General features: G+C 44.8%; 1 protein-coding gene across 2 annotated transcripts in view; it reads left to right on the plus strand.

Annotated features, from left to right (window-relative positions):
* The window catches only part of TTC4 (tetratricopeptide repeat domain 4), a 28,350-nt gene extending 12,929 nt beyond the window's left edge, over positions 1–15,421 (plus strand). Inside the window, exons 6-10 of one of the 2 annotated variants that reach the window (XM_011926350.1) lie at positions 615–701; positions 3,774–3,988; positions 5,807–5,888; positions 9,794–9,876; positions 14,534–15,421. In XM_011926350.1, the coding sequence (XP_011781740.1) occupies positions 615–701; positions 3,774–3,988; positions 5,807–5,888; positions 9,794–9,876; positions 14,534–14,636 (570 nt within the window). In that variant the 3' untranslated portion in view covers positions 14,637–15,421. The remainder of the gene's footprint in view (positions 1–614; positions 702–3,773; positions 3,989–5,806; positions 5,889–9,793; positions 9,877–14,533) is intronic. The other variant, XM_011926351.1, reaches the window with a different exon arrangement.
* The last annotated feature ends 290 nt before the right edge of the window (positions 15,422–15,711 follow it).

Genomic DNA, 15,711 nt, shown 5'->3' on the forward strand with positions numbered 1-15,711 from the left:
GTAAGTCATAAGGGAGTTTTATCTACAATATATAAACAACTCTTATCATCTCAATAAGACACGTAACTCAGTTTTTTAAATGAGCAAAGGATGTGAATAGACACTTCTCCAAAGACACACAAATGGCCAAAAAGCACATGAAAAGATATTCAACATCATTAATTATTAGGAAATGCAAATCAAAACCATAGTAAGATACCATTGCATACCCACTAGGGTGGTTATAATTAAAAAAAAAAAATCTATAGCGTCTATAGAGACAAGGTCTCTATCACCCAGGCTATGTTTCATAGCACTCGGTTCACACCACCAGAGTAGTACATAATTTACCTGTTACACTTGGCTCTTTACTTGTCTGTACCCCTCAACCCCTCAGTAGACTATGAGTTCCTTGGGTACACACAGGAAGTAAATTTAAACTTTTGCTGCCACTGGGTCTGACATCTAGGCATGTACTTTGTAAATGTTTATTGAGCTAAAATCTGGCCACTGGTATTCCTTAACACAGGAGCTTGGGTTGGATAGAGATCAGAGATAATAATTTAGGAGCAGGCTGGGGCAATAGAAGAGGAAGCCAGGTCTCTAGAGCTGATGCATCTAAATTTCATTTTTAGCGAATTGAACAGAGGGATGTGAGGAAAGCCAGCTTGAAAGAAAAGAAGGAGAGGAATCAGAATGAGGCTTTACTCCAGGCCATCATGGTGAGTTCTCAAACCTTAGGTTTTTATGGTCCTGCTAAATCCACTAATCCTGTGAAGCTTGTTGGGAACCTTTCTTGGGATGCTTTACCTGAAGGAATTTGTTCATTTTCTTTCTACTTTGGTAAAGCAGTGTGACAGAGGAGACCAGGCTGTGGAGTCAGGCCACCCCAGTTCAGTCAGCTCTCTCACTCGTGTGCATGTGTTGGTCTCAGTAACATAGACAGTTGTCTCCACTTATCTGAGGCAGATATGTTCCAGGATCCACAGCGGATGCTTGAAATCTCAAATAGTACCAAACCTGATTGCCATCAGTCAGAACACATTTCTGTTTGTGTCTTCCACCCACAAATATAATGCCTTTTCCATCTTAGCTAAAGCACTTATCACACGTTGTGGCCATAATTTTTGCAGTTTGAGGTACATCAGCAACAGCAAAACTAGCATTAATTTCTTTTTCCTTTTTCATAATTTCACAGATAGAAGGTTGCTCTTACCATAGATCTTAGCAACCTCAGCATACAATTTTTCTTTTAATTAAGCTGAGAAGTTTCACCTTTTTACTTAAAGGAGGTAGTTTATAGCTTCTGTTTGGCATATCCAAATTGCCAGCATCAGTACTCTTGTGCTTTGGGGTCCTTATTAAGTAAAATGAGTGTTACTTAATACAGGGACTATGATACCATGACAGTCAATCTGATCATTGAGATGGGTACTGACTCACAGGTGGGTATCATCTACAGCATGGATGTGCTGGACAAAGGAGCAGAGCCTGTGATTTCATCATCTGCTACTCAGAGCAGGACATAATTTAAAACGTACAGGTTGTTTATTTCTGGAATTTTTCATTTCATATTTTCAGACCATGGTTGACCACTGGCAACTGAAACTATGGAAAGCAAAACCTTGGATAAGGGATGCTACTGTACTGAATACCTGCTTTGGGTTAAGTGTTATTTAATCTTCACAATGGCCTTCTGAGATAGGTTATCTTGCTTTGTTTTGCTGGATAATAAAATAGTTTCAGAGAGGTAAAGAAACCTCACATAGCTAACGTGTTAGAGCCAGGTCCTTGCTCTTAACCACTGGGTTACACTGCATCTTGAGAAAGTTTGACATTTTTGAAGGTTGCTCCTATAACAACAACAACAACAACAATAAAATCCTACCCTCCCTTTCTCTTTTCTGTATTTTGAAATGTATGTAGTCTGACCCAAATCTTGCTTTAACCTTCATACCTAGGGAGTCACCTGTTTGAGCTTGTTTGGTCTTCATAAAGGAGAGAGTATCTGCTGAGAGATTATGGGATAGGTTTTTTTGTTGTCATTGTTGTTTGTTTGTTTTTGTTTTTGAGACAGAATGTGGCTGAAGTGCAGTGGCCTGATCTTGGCTCACTGCAACCTCTGCTTCCTGGGTTCAAGCAATTCTGCCTCAGTCTCCCGAGTAGCAGGGATTACAGGCACACACCACCATACCCAGCTAATTTTTGTATTTTCAGTAGAGACAAGGTTTCATCATATCGGTCAGGCTGGTCTCGAACTCTTGACTTCAGGCGATCCACCTGTCTCGGCCTCCTAAGGTGCTGGGATTATAGGCGTGAGCCACCATGCTGGGATAGGTTTTTTATTATTTGTTTAGTTAAATTATGCACCATTTATATTACTTGTTGACTGTAAGAAACTTAACACTGCTAAAACATACTGTACTATTCCCTCCCCACAACAGTCTGTTTACATGTATTAACACATCAAACAGATTAGAGTACTCCAGATTTTTCATCTGATTCTCATTCACAGTGAGGGATTTGTTCATTTTCTTAAATGTAGAATATGGGATGCCCAGACACCCAGACATTTGCATACATACTTTTTTTGTTTTTTTGGTTCTCTCCTTTAGTATAACCCTTCATCTCAAACTTAACATACATAAGAATTACTCTCAACAGTACACAAAGCCATGCATGCTGTATTTACTAATGGTTTAAGGGAGGAGTCAGCAAATTGCAGCCATTGGAACACAGCCCTGCCTATTTGTTTATGTACTACTTATGGCTGTTTTCACACTACAGTGGCAGAGTTGAGTAGTTTATTTTGACAGACACCATTGTCCAGAACTCTGAAAATATTTCATGTCTAATGCTTTAAGAAAAAGTTTGCTAACCTCCAATTTAGGGAATATCATCAAATCTAATTTTGGTTGCATGTCATTTCCCCTCATGTGCTAACCTTAGGAACCCCTGCACATTTACATAAGAGGTGACCCTACTATTTCAGACCCTTGATTTACGCCCATGTCTAGGAGACAGTCAAGATTAAGTCAGTGCACACTCTTTCTAATATTCCATGTCCCAGCTAAACTGAAACATTTGACATTTCTGTACAGGCTACCTTCTTGATCTTTTCTGTGCTTTTGCACAGGACGCTCCTTGGAGTGGAATGCTCTTCCTCCCTTCTAAGTGCCCCTCCCTTCCAACTTCTCTGCTTTTCAAAGTCATTGTTCAAGGCCTAGCATATCTTAGTCACCTCCAGCCCCCAAGGCTGAATTAATTATTCTATCATTTGTGGTTCCCCAACTCCACTTCTTACCTTATATCATCATTATTTTCATAGCTGTCTCACCACTTGATATTGAGCAGAGGCTTGAGGGCAGGTAACCATGTCTAGGTCTCTGTGACACAGGGTCTAGCACAAGGTAGATGCCCAATGAAGGTGAGTTAAGTAAGTGGTACCTACTATGCGCCAGGCCTCAGGGATAATGAAGATGGATTGTGTGTAGCGTTGTCCCTCGGAGCTCCCATTGTTACGGTTTTTTTCTTTCTTTCTTTTTTTTTTTTTTTTAGTGTGTTAAAGATGTCCATGTTCATTCAGGGTATGGATGGGGAAAATTAAATTAAAAATAAAGTTAGTCGTGCAGCCTGGACGATATAGTGAAACTCCGTCTCTTCAAAAAAATAAAAATAAATAAAAAATAAAAAAATTAGCCAAGTGTTATGGTTTCTTTACTTCAGTAAAATGGGTTTGCATCCTCCCACACAATAAGATGTGCATTATGTGTGTGTTTCTGTCTTTAACCCAGGCTAGGAATATCAGGCTCTCAGAAGCTGCCTGTGAGGATGAAGATTCACCCTCAGAAGGTCTAGGTGAGCTTTTCCTGGATGGACTCAGCTCTGAGAACCCCCATGGAGCCAGGCTGAGTCTCGATGACCAGGGCAGGCTGAGCTGGCCTGTGCTCTTTCTGTACCCAGAGTATGCCCAGTCGGACTTCATCTCTGCTTTTCATGAGGACTCCAGGTACTGACTTGCCCAGCAGCCTTCTGCTTTTACTTGCATGCTGTCTCTTTTTGTGACAGGAGGGACAAGTGGATTTTTGGTTGAGAAGGGAAGATAATGGTTTAGAGGGTTTCACACAATCTGGTTTGATAATAACCTCTCTATCCTGTAGCTGACTGAACCTTGACTAACTAGGTTTGCAACGACAGACAAAAGTCTCATCATCATACTGACTGGGCTAGTATGTGTAACACCACAGTATTGTGTTTGCCAAAGAATGGTATACATCACTGGTGAAATATGAAGTCATTTTAGGTAATACATGCATAGCAACTTAAGTGAATATTAATTAGAAAAAAAATAGAGAGGCCGGGTGCTGTGGTTCATGCCTGTAATCCCAGCACTTTGGGAGGCTGAGTCAGGCAGATTACTTAAGACCAGGAGTTCGAGACCAGCCTGGCCAACATGGTGAAACCCCGTCTCTACTAAAAATATAAAAAATTAGCTGGGTGTCTGTAATCTCAGCTACTCAGGAGGCTGATGCATGAGAATCACTTGAACCTGGGAGTTGGAGGTTGCAGTGAGCCAAGATCATGCCACTACACTCCAACCTGGGTGATAAAGCAAGACTTTGTCTCAAAAAAAAAAAAGAAAAAAAATATATATATATGTATCTTGTGATTTCATAGGGTTAATGCATAGAATGAGTCTAATTGTAAGACAATTTTTTTTTGGAGACCAGGTCTCGCTCTGTTGCCCAGGCTGGAGTCCAGTGGTGTGATTATGGTTCATCACAGCCTCCATCTCCCAGGCTCAGGTGATCCTCCTGCTTCAGCCTCTCAAGTAGCTGGAACCACAGGTGAACACCACCACATCTGGGTAATTTGTTAATTCTTTGGTAGACAGAGTCTCTCTATGTTGCCCAGGTTTGTCTTGAACTCCTGGGCTCAAATGATCCTCCCACCTCGGCCTCCCAAAGTACTGGGATTACAGGCGTGAGCCACTGCACCCGACCAGAAATGTTTTTAACCCTGAATCTGTTTAAAGAAAATTATGTCAGCTGGGCACGGTGGCTCACACCTGTAATTCCAGCACTTTGGGAGGCCAAGACAGGAGGATCACTTGAGGCCAGGAGTTCAAGACCAGCCTGGCCAACATGGCAAAATCCCATGCCTACTAAAAATATAAAAAATTAGCCGGGTGTGGTGGCACATGCCTGTAGTCCCAGCTGCCTGGGAGGCTGGGGCATGAGAATTGCTTGAACCTGGGAGGTGGAGGTTGCAGTGAGCAGAGATCGTGCCATTGCACTCCAGCCTGGGTGACACAGCAAGACTTTGTCTCAAAAAAAAAGAAAAGAAAATCCTGTCACTCAGGTGCAGGGCTCACACCTGTAATCCCAATACTTTGGGAGGCTGAGGCAGGAGGATCATTTGAACCCAGGAGTTTGAGACCAGCCTGGGCAATATAGGGAGACCCCCGTCTCCACAAGAAAAAGAAAAAAGTTAGCCAGGTATAGTGGCATGTGCCTGTAGTCCCAGCTATGCAGGCGGCTAAGTTAGAGGAATTGCTTGAGCCTGGAAGTCGAGGCTACAGTGAGCTATTATGCCACTGTACTCTAGCCAGGGTGACAGAGTGAGACCCTGTCTCAAAAGAAAAAAAAAATATGTCATAATAGGACAAGTGATACATATGCACATTTTGGGTATTGCTGTCAAATGGGTTAAGCCTGCATTTCATGTTTTATACATGCTAGATAACTCTGAATTAGTGTCTGGGGACTGATGTGTGAAAATTGGTCATGAGTTATTGATACCCAGAGAGTACACGTTTTATCCTTAGGTTTATTGATCATCTAATGGTGATGTTTGGTGAAACACCCTCTTGGGACCTAGAGCAAAAATATTGCCCTGATAATTTGGAGGTAAGAGAAGTTTTATTTCGTTCCTCTATGGAATTAATTTTTTTTTTTTTTTTTGCGGTGGGGGGAAGGCTGGTAGAGGGGGGAGAAACTGACTGCTTTATTTTTTTTGAAAATTATAGTAAAATATACATGACATAATATTTACCATTTTAACCATTTTTAGGTATATAGTTCAGTGGCATTAAGGACATTCACATTGTTGTGCAACTATCACCACCAGCCATCTCCAAAACGTTTTCATCATCCCAAATTGAAATTCTAAGTACTTCATATAAGTGGAATCATACCGTATTTGTCCTTTTATGTCTGGCTTATTTCACTTAACATCATGTCTTCAAGTTTCATACATATTGTAGCATGTGTCAGAATTTCCTTTTTTTTTTTAATTTTTGAGACAGAGTCTCACTCTTTCACCCAGGCTGGAGTGCAGTGGTCTGATCTTGGCTCACTGCAACCTCTGCCTCCCAGGTTCAAGCAATTCTCATGCCTCAGCCTCCTGAGTAGCAGGGATTACAGGCACGTGCCACCACACCCAGCTAAGTTTTGTATTTCTAGTAGAGATGGGGTTTCACCACATTGGCCAGGCTGGTCTCAAACTCCTGACCTCAAGTGATCCGCTCATCTCGACCTTTCAAAGTGCTGGGATTACAGATGTGAGCCACCACGCCCAGCCAGAACTGTCTTCCTTTTTATTTGTTTTTTATTTTTTGAGACAGAATCTTGCTCTGTCACCTAGGTTGGAGTGCAGTGGTGCATTCTCAGATATTGTAGTGTTGCCTCTAGGGTTCAAGCGATTTTCATGCCTCAGGCTCCAGGTAGCTGGGATTACAGGCATGCGCCACCATACCTGGCTAATTTTGTTTGTATTTTTAGTAGAGATGGGGTTTTGCTATGTTGGCCAGGCTGGTCTTGAACTCCTGGCCTCAAGTGATCCACCCTCCTTGGCTTTCTAAAGTGCTGGGATTACAGGCTGAGCCACCATGCCCAGCCAGAATTTCTTTCCTTTTTAAGGCTGAATAACATTCCATTGTTGGGATTTTTTAAATAAAAAATCACAATTTCCAGCATAAAGAATTTTATTTTTCTAACATTTGAGAGTAGGATGCCAACTGATGTCCCATCACCCCTGAATACTTTAGTGTCATTTTCTACACAAAAGGACATTTTTCTTTATAATACCCATATAGCTATCAAAGCAGGAAATTTACTTTAATTCACCATCTAATCCTCCATTCGGGTTTCCCAAATTCTTTATAGCAAAAGGGTTTTGTTCAGAATCACTACTGTATTTAGTCATCATGTAGCTTTAGTCTCCTTTGGTATGGAAGAGCTCCTCAGTCTTTCCTCCACTTTTTTTTTAATTAAAAAGTTTGTATTCATATTTTTGTGATCATGTGACTCAACTGCAGTACACTTTCTTGATCTTAACACCTTTGAAGATTACAGACCACTTATTTTGTGGAATGTCTGTCAGTATGGGTTTGTCTCATGTTTCCTTCTGACTAGATTTGGATTATACATATTTGTTTGTTTGTTTTGAGACAGAGTTTTACTCTTGTTGCCCAGGCTGAAGTGCAATGGTGTGATCTCGGCTCACTGCAGCCTCCGCCTCCAAGGTCCAAGCGATTCTCCTGCCTCAGTCTCCTGAGTAGCTGGCATTACAGGCATTCGCCACCATGCCCAGCTAATGTTTTGTATTTTTAATAGAGACAGGGTTTTGCCATGTTGGCCAGGCTGGTCTCAAACTCCTGACCTCAAATGATCTGCCCGATTTGGTCCCCCCAAAGTGCTAGGATTACAGGCATGAGCCACTGCCCCTGGCCTGGATTATGCATATTTGGCTGGAATATTACAGAAGTGATGCTGTATTCTCATGGCACCTATCAGGTGGTATGTGATCTCTCTTTGTCCCATTACTCATGATGTTCTCTGATCACCTGATTGAGGTGGGGTCTGCCAGCCTTTTCCACTGTACAGTTACTTTTTCTTTATGATTAATAAGTGTTTTATACGGAGATGCTTTGAAATGGTGTAAATATCTCATTGCTTGTCAGACATTCTACATATTTATTTATATTGGTGGATTTATAGTTTCCTGTTTGATTTAATCAATTTTAATCTGTTACTATGATTGTTTCTTTTATGCTCAGAATATCCCAGATTTGGCCAGTGGGAATCTCTTCAAATTTGTTTCTGTGTCCTTTTGACTCTTGTCTATTTTTTAAGTGGTTGCTATACAGGATGTTCTAGGTTCAAATTGTGCTTTCCTTGCCCCAGCTCTGGAATCAGCTATTTTTTCCCAAGGAGCCCTGGTTCTTTCTAGTGAAGAATGGTACTTAGAAGCCGAGATCTCTGTGCAATAAGTGTATTGATTAATACAGTGGGGGTAGACAGGCAAGCTTACTGCCTCAATGCCTTCTCAGTGCCTCAGCTGAGGAGTGTGTGTGTGTGTGTGTGTGTGTGTGTGTGTGTGTGTAAAACCATGATGTCTCATTGGTATCTCCAACTCCAATCCGACATCCACAGGATTTTTTCTCCCTTTCTATATATGTAACAATGACTTTCTTCTTCTTTTTTCTTTTTCTTTTTTTTTTTAATCTTCTCTTACTAGTAGAGATGGGGTTTCACCATGTTGGCCAGGCTGGTCTTGAACTCCTGACCTCAAGTGATCCGCTCATCTCGGCCTTTCAAAGTGCTGGGATTACAGGTGTGAGCTACCACACCACAGCCTGGCTCTGTTGCCCAGGCTGGAGTGCGGTGGTGAGATCTTGGCTCACTGCAGCTTCAACCTCCTGGGCTCAAATGATCCTCCCACCTCAGCCTCCCAAGTAGCTGGGACCACAGGCATTTGCCACCATGCCCAACTAATTTTTGTATTTTTAGTAGAGACGGGGTTTCACCATGTTGCCCAGGCTGATCTTGAACTCCTGGACTCAAGTGATCCACCTGCCTCAGCCTCCCAAAGTGTTCAGATTACAGGCATGAGTCACCATGCCTGGCCTGACTTTATTATTCTTAATATAGTTACTTGTTTGATCAGTTCCCCTCCTGTCATCACCGCTGGCCCCTCTCCTATGTGGAGCCTTCCTCACCCTACTTGGACTCTCGACTCCACATGTTAGGCTACTGCCCCCGTGTGGGTGCCTTCCTCACCCTGCATAGACTCTGACATCCTGTACTGCTCAACGACCCTACATGGACACCCTCCTCATCCTGCTTGGGCTCTGACCCCCCACAGCAGGCCACTCCCTGCCATGAGTGGTCACCCTCCTTACCCTAGTTGGGTCTGTGTACTCCGTATTAGTTGTCCCCATGCGTGGATACCCTTTTCACCCCACATGGCCTCTGACACCCCACCTTGGACAGCCATCTTACAAGGGAGCACTTCCTGCTCAGGCCTGCTGGTCCACAGCATGGATACCCTTCTCCACTGGTCTTGCTCTGACACCCTCGGCAGCTTCCTGTGCAGACGTCTTCCTCACCCTGCTTGGGCTTTGACACGCTGCCCAGACATCCTTCTCACCTTCCTCAGGCTCTTTTCTGCTCTGAGCCACCATAGCTTTCTCCTCCACATACCTGATGGCTTTAGTCTGAATTGTTAGGGAAAGGAGGGCTACATAGGCCTGGCCCTGAGCCTTGACTCTTCTGTTTACTAGCCGGGTAATGTTGGCAAGTTGTTCTCCTTCTCTGAGCCTTGATTCTGTCTTTGGAAGATGGAACTGATAATAGCCTCTCTGACAGTAGCGTGGCGGGGACTAAATGCAAAGCACCCAGCCACACAACCATATAAAGAAGGTATTCAACTGCTAACAGTTGCCATCTTTTAAATTTTCCCAGGGCTTAGCCTTAACTAAGGCTGCCAAAGCGCTTTATCTCTGACTCTTGCCCTTCTGTTAATCTTGCAGGTTTACTTTGAAGATGAGGACAGGGCAGAACTATATCGGGTGCCTGCCAAGAGCACCTTGCTGCAGGTTCTACAGCACCACAGGTGAGTTACCTCATGGCACTGAGTAGACTGGGAAAGATGCTCAGTGTATTAGTCCATTTTCACACTGCTGATAAGGACATACCTGAGACAGGGCAATTTACAAAGAAAAGAGGTTTAACAGAGAACTCACAGTTCCACATGGCTGGGGAAGCCTCACAATCATGGCAGAAGGCAAGGAGGAGCAAGTCACCTCTTATGTGGATGGCGGCAGGCAAAGAGAGAGAGCTTGTGCAGGAAAACTCCCTTTTTTTTTTTGAGACAGAGTTTCACTCTTGTTGTCCAGGCTAGAGTGCAATGGCGCGATCTTGGCTCACTGCAACCTCCACCTCCTGGGTTCAAGCGATTCTCCTGCCTCAGCCTCCTGAGTAGTTGGGAGTACAGGTGCCTGCCACCATGCCTGGCTAATTTTTGTATTTTTAGTAGAGACAGGGTTTCACCATGTTGGCCAGGCTGGTCTCGAACTCCTGACCTCAGGTAATCCACCTGCCTCGGCCTCCTAAAGTGCTGGGATTACAGGCATGAGCCACCGCTCTCGGTCAAGAACTTCCATTTTTAAAAGCATCAGATCTCGTGAGACTTAGTCGCTATCACAAGAACAGCACAGGAAAGACATACCCCCATGATTCAGTCATCTCCCACCAGCTCCCTTCCACAACACATGGGAATCATGGGAGCTACAAGATGAGATTTGGGTGGGGATACAGAGCCAAACCGTATCACTCAGGCACCATCGCAGGAGTACAGCCAGGTTCTGATTCCGCTGCTGATTGCCTCATACTCCCCTCCCTTCTGCCCTGAGCACAGAGCTGTGTGAGACAGCAGCCATGGAGTCTAGCCTGGCCCATTAAACTTAGCCATTAGTCAAACATGCTCTAGTGTGATGATAGCCCACTGCACCACAGCCATAACACTCCAGACCAGGGGAGATAAATGGGGCTGGTCTGAGAATGGAAAAGCTGCCTTGCTTTTGTATATGAAGGCTGCTAGCATGGCCTTCTTTTTTTTTTTTTTTGAGACAGCATCTCGCTCTGTCACCCAGGCTGGAGTGCAATGGCGCGATCTTGGCTCACTGCAACCTCCACCTTCCCAGGTTGAAGTGATTCTCCTGCCTTAGCTTCCTGAGTAGCTGGGTTTACAGGGGCCCGCCACCATGCCTGGCTAATTTTTGTATTTTTAATAGAGACTGGGTTTCACCATTGTCCAGGCTGGTCTCAAACTCCTGACCTCCGGTGATCCACTCACCTCTGGTCTTCCAAAGTGCCGGTCTTCCAAAGAGCCATCACACCCGGCCAGCCTTCCTTTTCCCAATTGTACCTATACCTATGTCTCCTGATGCTCTTTCTTTCTTTTGTTTGCTTTTTCTAATTTTTTATTTTTTTATTTTTAATAGAGACGGGGATTTACCATGTTGGCCAGGCTGGTCTTGAACTCCTGGGCTCAGGCAATCCACCTGCCTCAGCCTCCCAAAGTGCTGGGATTAGAGGTGTGAGCCACCACACCCAATTTAATTTTTTTTTTTTTTTTGAGATAGAGCTTCACTCTCTCACCCAGGCTAGAGTGCAGTGGCATGGTCTTAGCTTACTGCAGTCTCTACTTCCTGGGTTCAGGCAGTTCTCCTGCCTCAGCCTCCTGAGTAGCTGGGACTACAGGCATGCCCCACCAAGCCCAGCTAATTTTTGTATTTTTAGTAGAGATAGGGTTTCACCATGTTGGCCAGGGTGGTCTTGAACTCCTGACCTCAAGGCATCTACCTGCCTCAGCCTCCCAAAGTGCTGAGATTACAGATGTGAGCCACCACACCCAGCCCCCAAAATTTTTTTAAAATTATTTTTATGATAGAGAAGGGGTATCTTCTCCAGGCTGGTCTTGAACTCCTGGGCTCAAGCAGTCCTCCTGCCTCACCCTCCCAAGTAGCTGGGATATTGAGTGCATGCCACTGTCCCGGCTCCTGATACTGTCATATGAAGAGAGCATTGGCTCTTGAAGTCAGACCCATCATCATTGACTGGCTGTGTGACTCTGAGCACACGCTGCCTCTGGGACTGCCACCTCATCTCTGGAACAGAGTCATACATGCTTACACATTTCTCAGGTATTTGAGAGCCAGTGAGAGGATAGGAGTTGAAGTGCTGTTGTGAACTGCACAGGGCAGTCCTGCTATAGGAGGGCATCTTTGTCATTAGCAGTGGCAGCAAGATGGATCTGGCAGTTGTCTCAGAGAAGCTGTGAGGTGTTCCTGGGCTATAAGGGAGTGCCTTCAGCAGATTTGCAAATTGACTCTTGGACTACTTTTCCTTAAGCTTTGACGAAAGCAAAGAAGAGAAAAGCAGATGCTTTTGCACTTAAGCTAAAAGAGCCCAATGTATTAGTGTAAAGAGAATGGTTGGATGTGGTAGGAAATGAGGCTAGAAAGCTAAGTTAGGGTCATACATCCGGACGCGGTGGCTCACACCTGTAATCCCAGCACTTTGGGAGGCCGAGGTGGGTGGATCACGAGGTCAGGAGATTGAGAACATCCTGGCTAACATGGTGAAACCCCGTCTCTACTAAAAAAAAAAAAAAAAAATTAGCCGGGTGTGGTGGTGGGTGCCTGTAGTCCCAGCTACTCAGGAGGCTGAGGCAGGAGAATGGCCTGAACCTGGGAGGCAGAGCTTGCAGTGAGCTGAGATTGCACCACTGCACTCCAGCCTGGGCGACAGAGCGAGACTCTGACTCAAAAAAAAAAAAAAAAAAAGAAAGCTAAGTTAGGGCCATACAGGAAGGCCTGAATGCCCTGCTAAGGAGCGTAAACTTTATCCTGATTGTGGTGTACACCAGGGTTGATTTTTTAAAATTAAAAAGATTTTAAAAGATGTACACAATAGGCTGGGTACAGTGGCTCACACCTATAATTCCAGCATTTTGGGAGGCTAAGGCATGAGGATCACCTGAGCTCAGGAGATCATCCTGAGAAACATAGCGAGATCCTGTCTCTACAAAAAAAATGTTTATGGTGTTGTGCACCTGTAGTCCTAGCTATTTGGGAGGCTGAGGCAGGAAGATTGCTTGAGCCCAGCACTTCGAGGCTGCAGTGAGCTATGATCACACCACTGCACTCCAGCTTGGGTGAGAGTGAGACCCCATCCTCCCACCACACAAAAAAATTACAGAGTAATGTAAAGATTTGAAGTGTACTGTCCAGTGGCGAGGCCTGAAGTAGGAGGAGGTGGATTAGAAAGAGGTTTAGGAGGCAGATTGGACGGGAGCTGGTGTAGTGTTGAGTGATGTGATAGGGGTGTCCAGCTAGTCTTAATGCTTTGGCTTTGGCTTGGTAGGCAGGAAGGAAAGGTTTTTCCAGATCTGATTGATACCTTTGGTGGTGTTTTACTCTGGTCCCAAATCTCTCTTCTTCTAGTTTGTAGACACATGTTTTAGCTGCTCATTTTCTCAGTTGTTAGCAAATTACCCAGAATTCTTTAAAGGCCTGAGTTCTGCCCTACCCCAGAGGAGAAATCTAAGTAGAAAGCAGAATGAAGGCCGGGCACGGTGGCTCAAGCCTGTAATCCCAGCACTTTGGGAGGCCGAGATGGGCGGATCACGAGGTCAGGAGATCGAGACCATCCTGGCTAACACGTTGAAACCCCGTCTCTACTAAAAAAAAAAAGAAATACAAAAAACTAGCCGGGCAAGGGGGCGGGCGCCTGTAGTCCCAGCTACGGGAGGCTGAGGCAGGAGAATGGCATAAGCCCGAGAGGCGGAGCTTACAGTGAGCTGAGATCCGGCCACTGCACTCCAGCCTGGGCGACAGAGCCAGACTCCATCTCAAAAAAAAAAAAAAGAAAAAAGCAGAATGATGCTTGGAGGAAACCAGATTCATGCTTCTCAGAAAATGTAAATGCTGTTGGAAGTTACTACCTTTAAAATTATTGCCATAGGCAAGAGTCTACCCAGGACTGGTTTCTGGCAACTTCAGACCCTAAACTGGGTGGAGCTACAAAATAGCTAAAAATAGGAGGCCAAAGCCCTCCCTGCCTCTCCAGCCTGCCTCACTCCTTTTGCTTTGTGCCCTAGCCACAGCAAACGTTCTGATTACTTGCGCCTCCTGGCTTTTGCTCCCCAACCCCCATAACCACTCCTTCCCCAAATTAAAGCCGAGTTCAGACATGGCATCTTCCAAGAAGCCTTTTTTGATTCCCTTCCTCATAGAGGGAACCGTGCTTCCTTGGGATAATGCTGTGCCTCACAAATGCTTCTGCAGTTGTACTTTGCTGTCATTAATTGCTTCCTCATCTCCCTCTCCTCCAGGACTGAATTTGAGAACAAAGATGATGATGTGTGGGTGTTTGTTTTTTAATCTCTGTGTTTTCAGCATAGGGCCTGGCTTACCACTGAATGTTGAATGAATGAATGAATGAAACCATGCTTTATAGTTTTATTTCATATTTAGCCACAGACATGCATGATGCCAGAGGACTGGCCTAAAGGTTCTGGCAAGGTTGTAAGGATGAGAATGTCATGCTAATTTGCCAGATTTATGAACAACCAAATAACTGTGCTAAACTTGCATTTTCATGTTGACTCCCATCGAAAGGCTCACCTTGAATGTTGTTAGGAAGGTGCATGGATGGTTAAGATTGTAATTAAATTAACACCCTCTCTTTTGTTGTGTTCACGGCAGGTACTTTGTAAAAGCCCTGACACCAGCATTTTTGGTCTGTGTAGGATCTTCTCCTTTTTGCAAGAATTATCTCCGGGGGAGAAAGGTGTACCAGATACAATGACCGAGCCAGGGCCCCTGGATCTCCTCCCTCACCCTCCTCTGCTGGGAACCTAGCACGCCTGAATCAGCTGGACATACTGCTGGAGTCCAGTGCTTTATTTCTGTCACCCTGGGGATAGTCCTTCCTAGCATCATGGTAGAGGAGGAGCCTCTGGATTCCCCAAACTGCAGCCTCTCTGGCTGGTCTTCACTTTCCTCAGTTGATGTAAAACTGTGTGCCTTGGCCATGATATCCCTGGACTCCATCTCTGAAGGGACCATCTGCCGCAGTTACCACAGCAACTGACCTGAGCAGCACCCTGGTCTGTGGAGATGGACTCAGGATCCAGTGACATGATTCTGAACTTCTGTGGAGTTTGACACCTTAGAGAAGCTACCCCTCAAACTGCACATATACACACAAACAATGCATAGAATTCCAAGGCTTTAAAGCTGAGAGAGCCTGGCCTCAAGTTATTTCACGAGCACAGAGGGGAGCCATGTGGGGTTGCTGCAGATGCCTTGAGGCGAAATGAGGGCAGGAAAGCCTCATCTTGCTCAGCATTTATAAAGACCATGTAAACTGAGATCCTTGGTACCCTAAAAAGATTGCCAGTTTTCTTCATCTTTGTCATATGGAGGACTGTGACAGACTTGGACAGTGGCCTCTGAGTTCCTCTGCAGTTTTAACATTTTAGGATTTTGTCTTTTAAACTGGAAAACCTTCTAGCATGTTGGGTTGGTATAGGGTATATTTTTGTCTGCAGCTGTTTGTTGCCCCGTTCCTAAGAGGAGTTTATCCATCCTCACCTGTAGCTGTGTGACTTCCTGCAGTGCCCCCACCCCATCCCCCTGGGAGAGGGTACTTCCCTGCTTCCAATGCAGAGGGATATTTGCAGGCAAGAGCTGTCCTGTGTCTGACAGAAGCCTGAAGAGTCATGTGTGGTTGGCCCATGCTCTTCCCTCTGCCGTGAGAACACATTTCCCACAGAGGAGCCGTTCCATGGAGCCGAGCTACAGCAGCTGGCCTGCAGCCACTGAGTGTCACAGGAATGAGAGAGCAGTGTTTGCTGTAGTAAGCAGTGAGATTTGGGGGT

This window comes from Colobus angolensis, unplaced genomic scaffold (genome assembly GCF_000951035.1).
Source record: "Colobus angolensis palliatus isolate OR3802 unplaced genomic scaffold, Cang.pa_1.0 Scaffold68, whole genome shotgun sequence".
NCBI lineage: Eukaryota > Metazoa > Chordata > Mammalia > Primates > Cercopithecidae > Colobus > Colobus angolensis.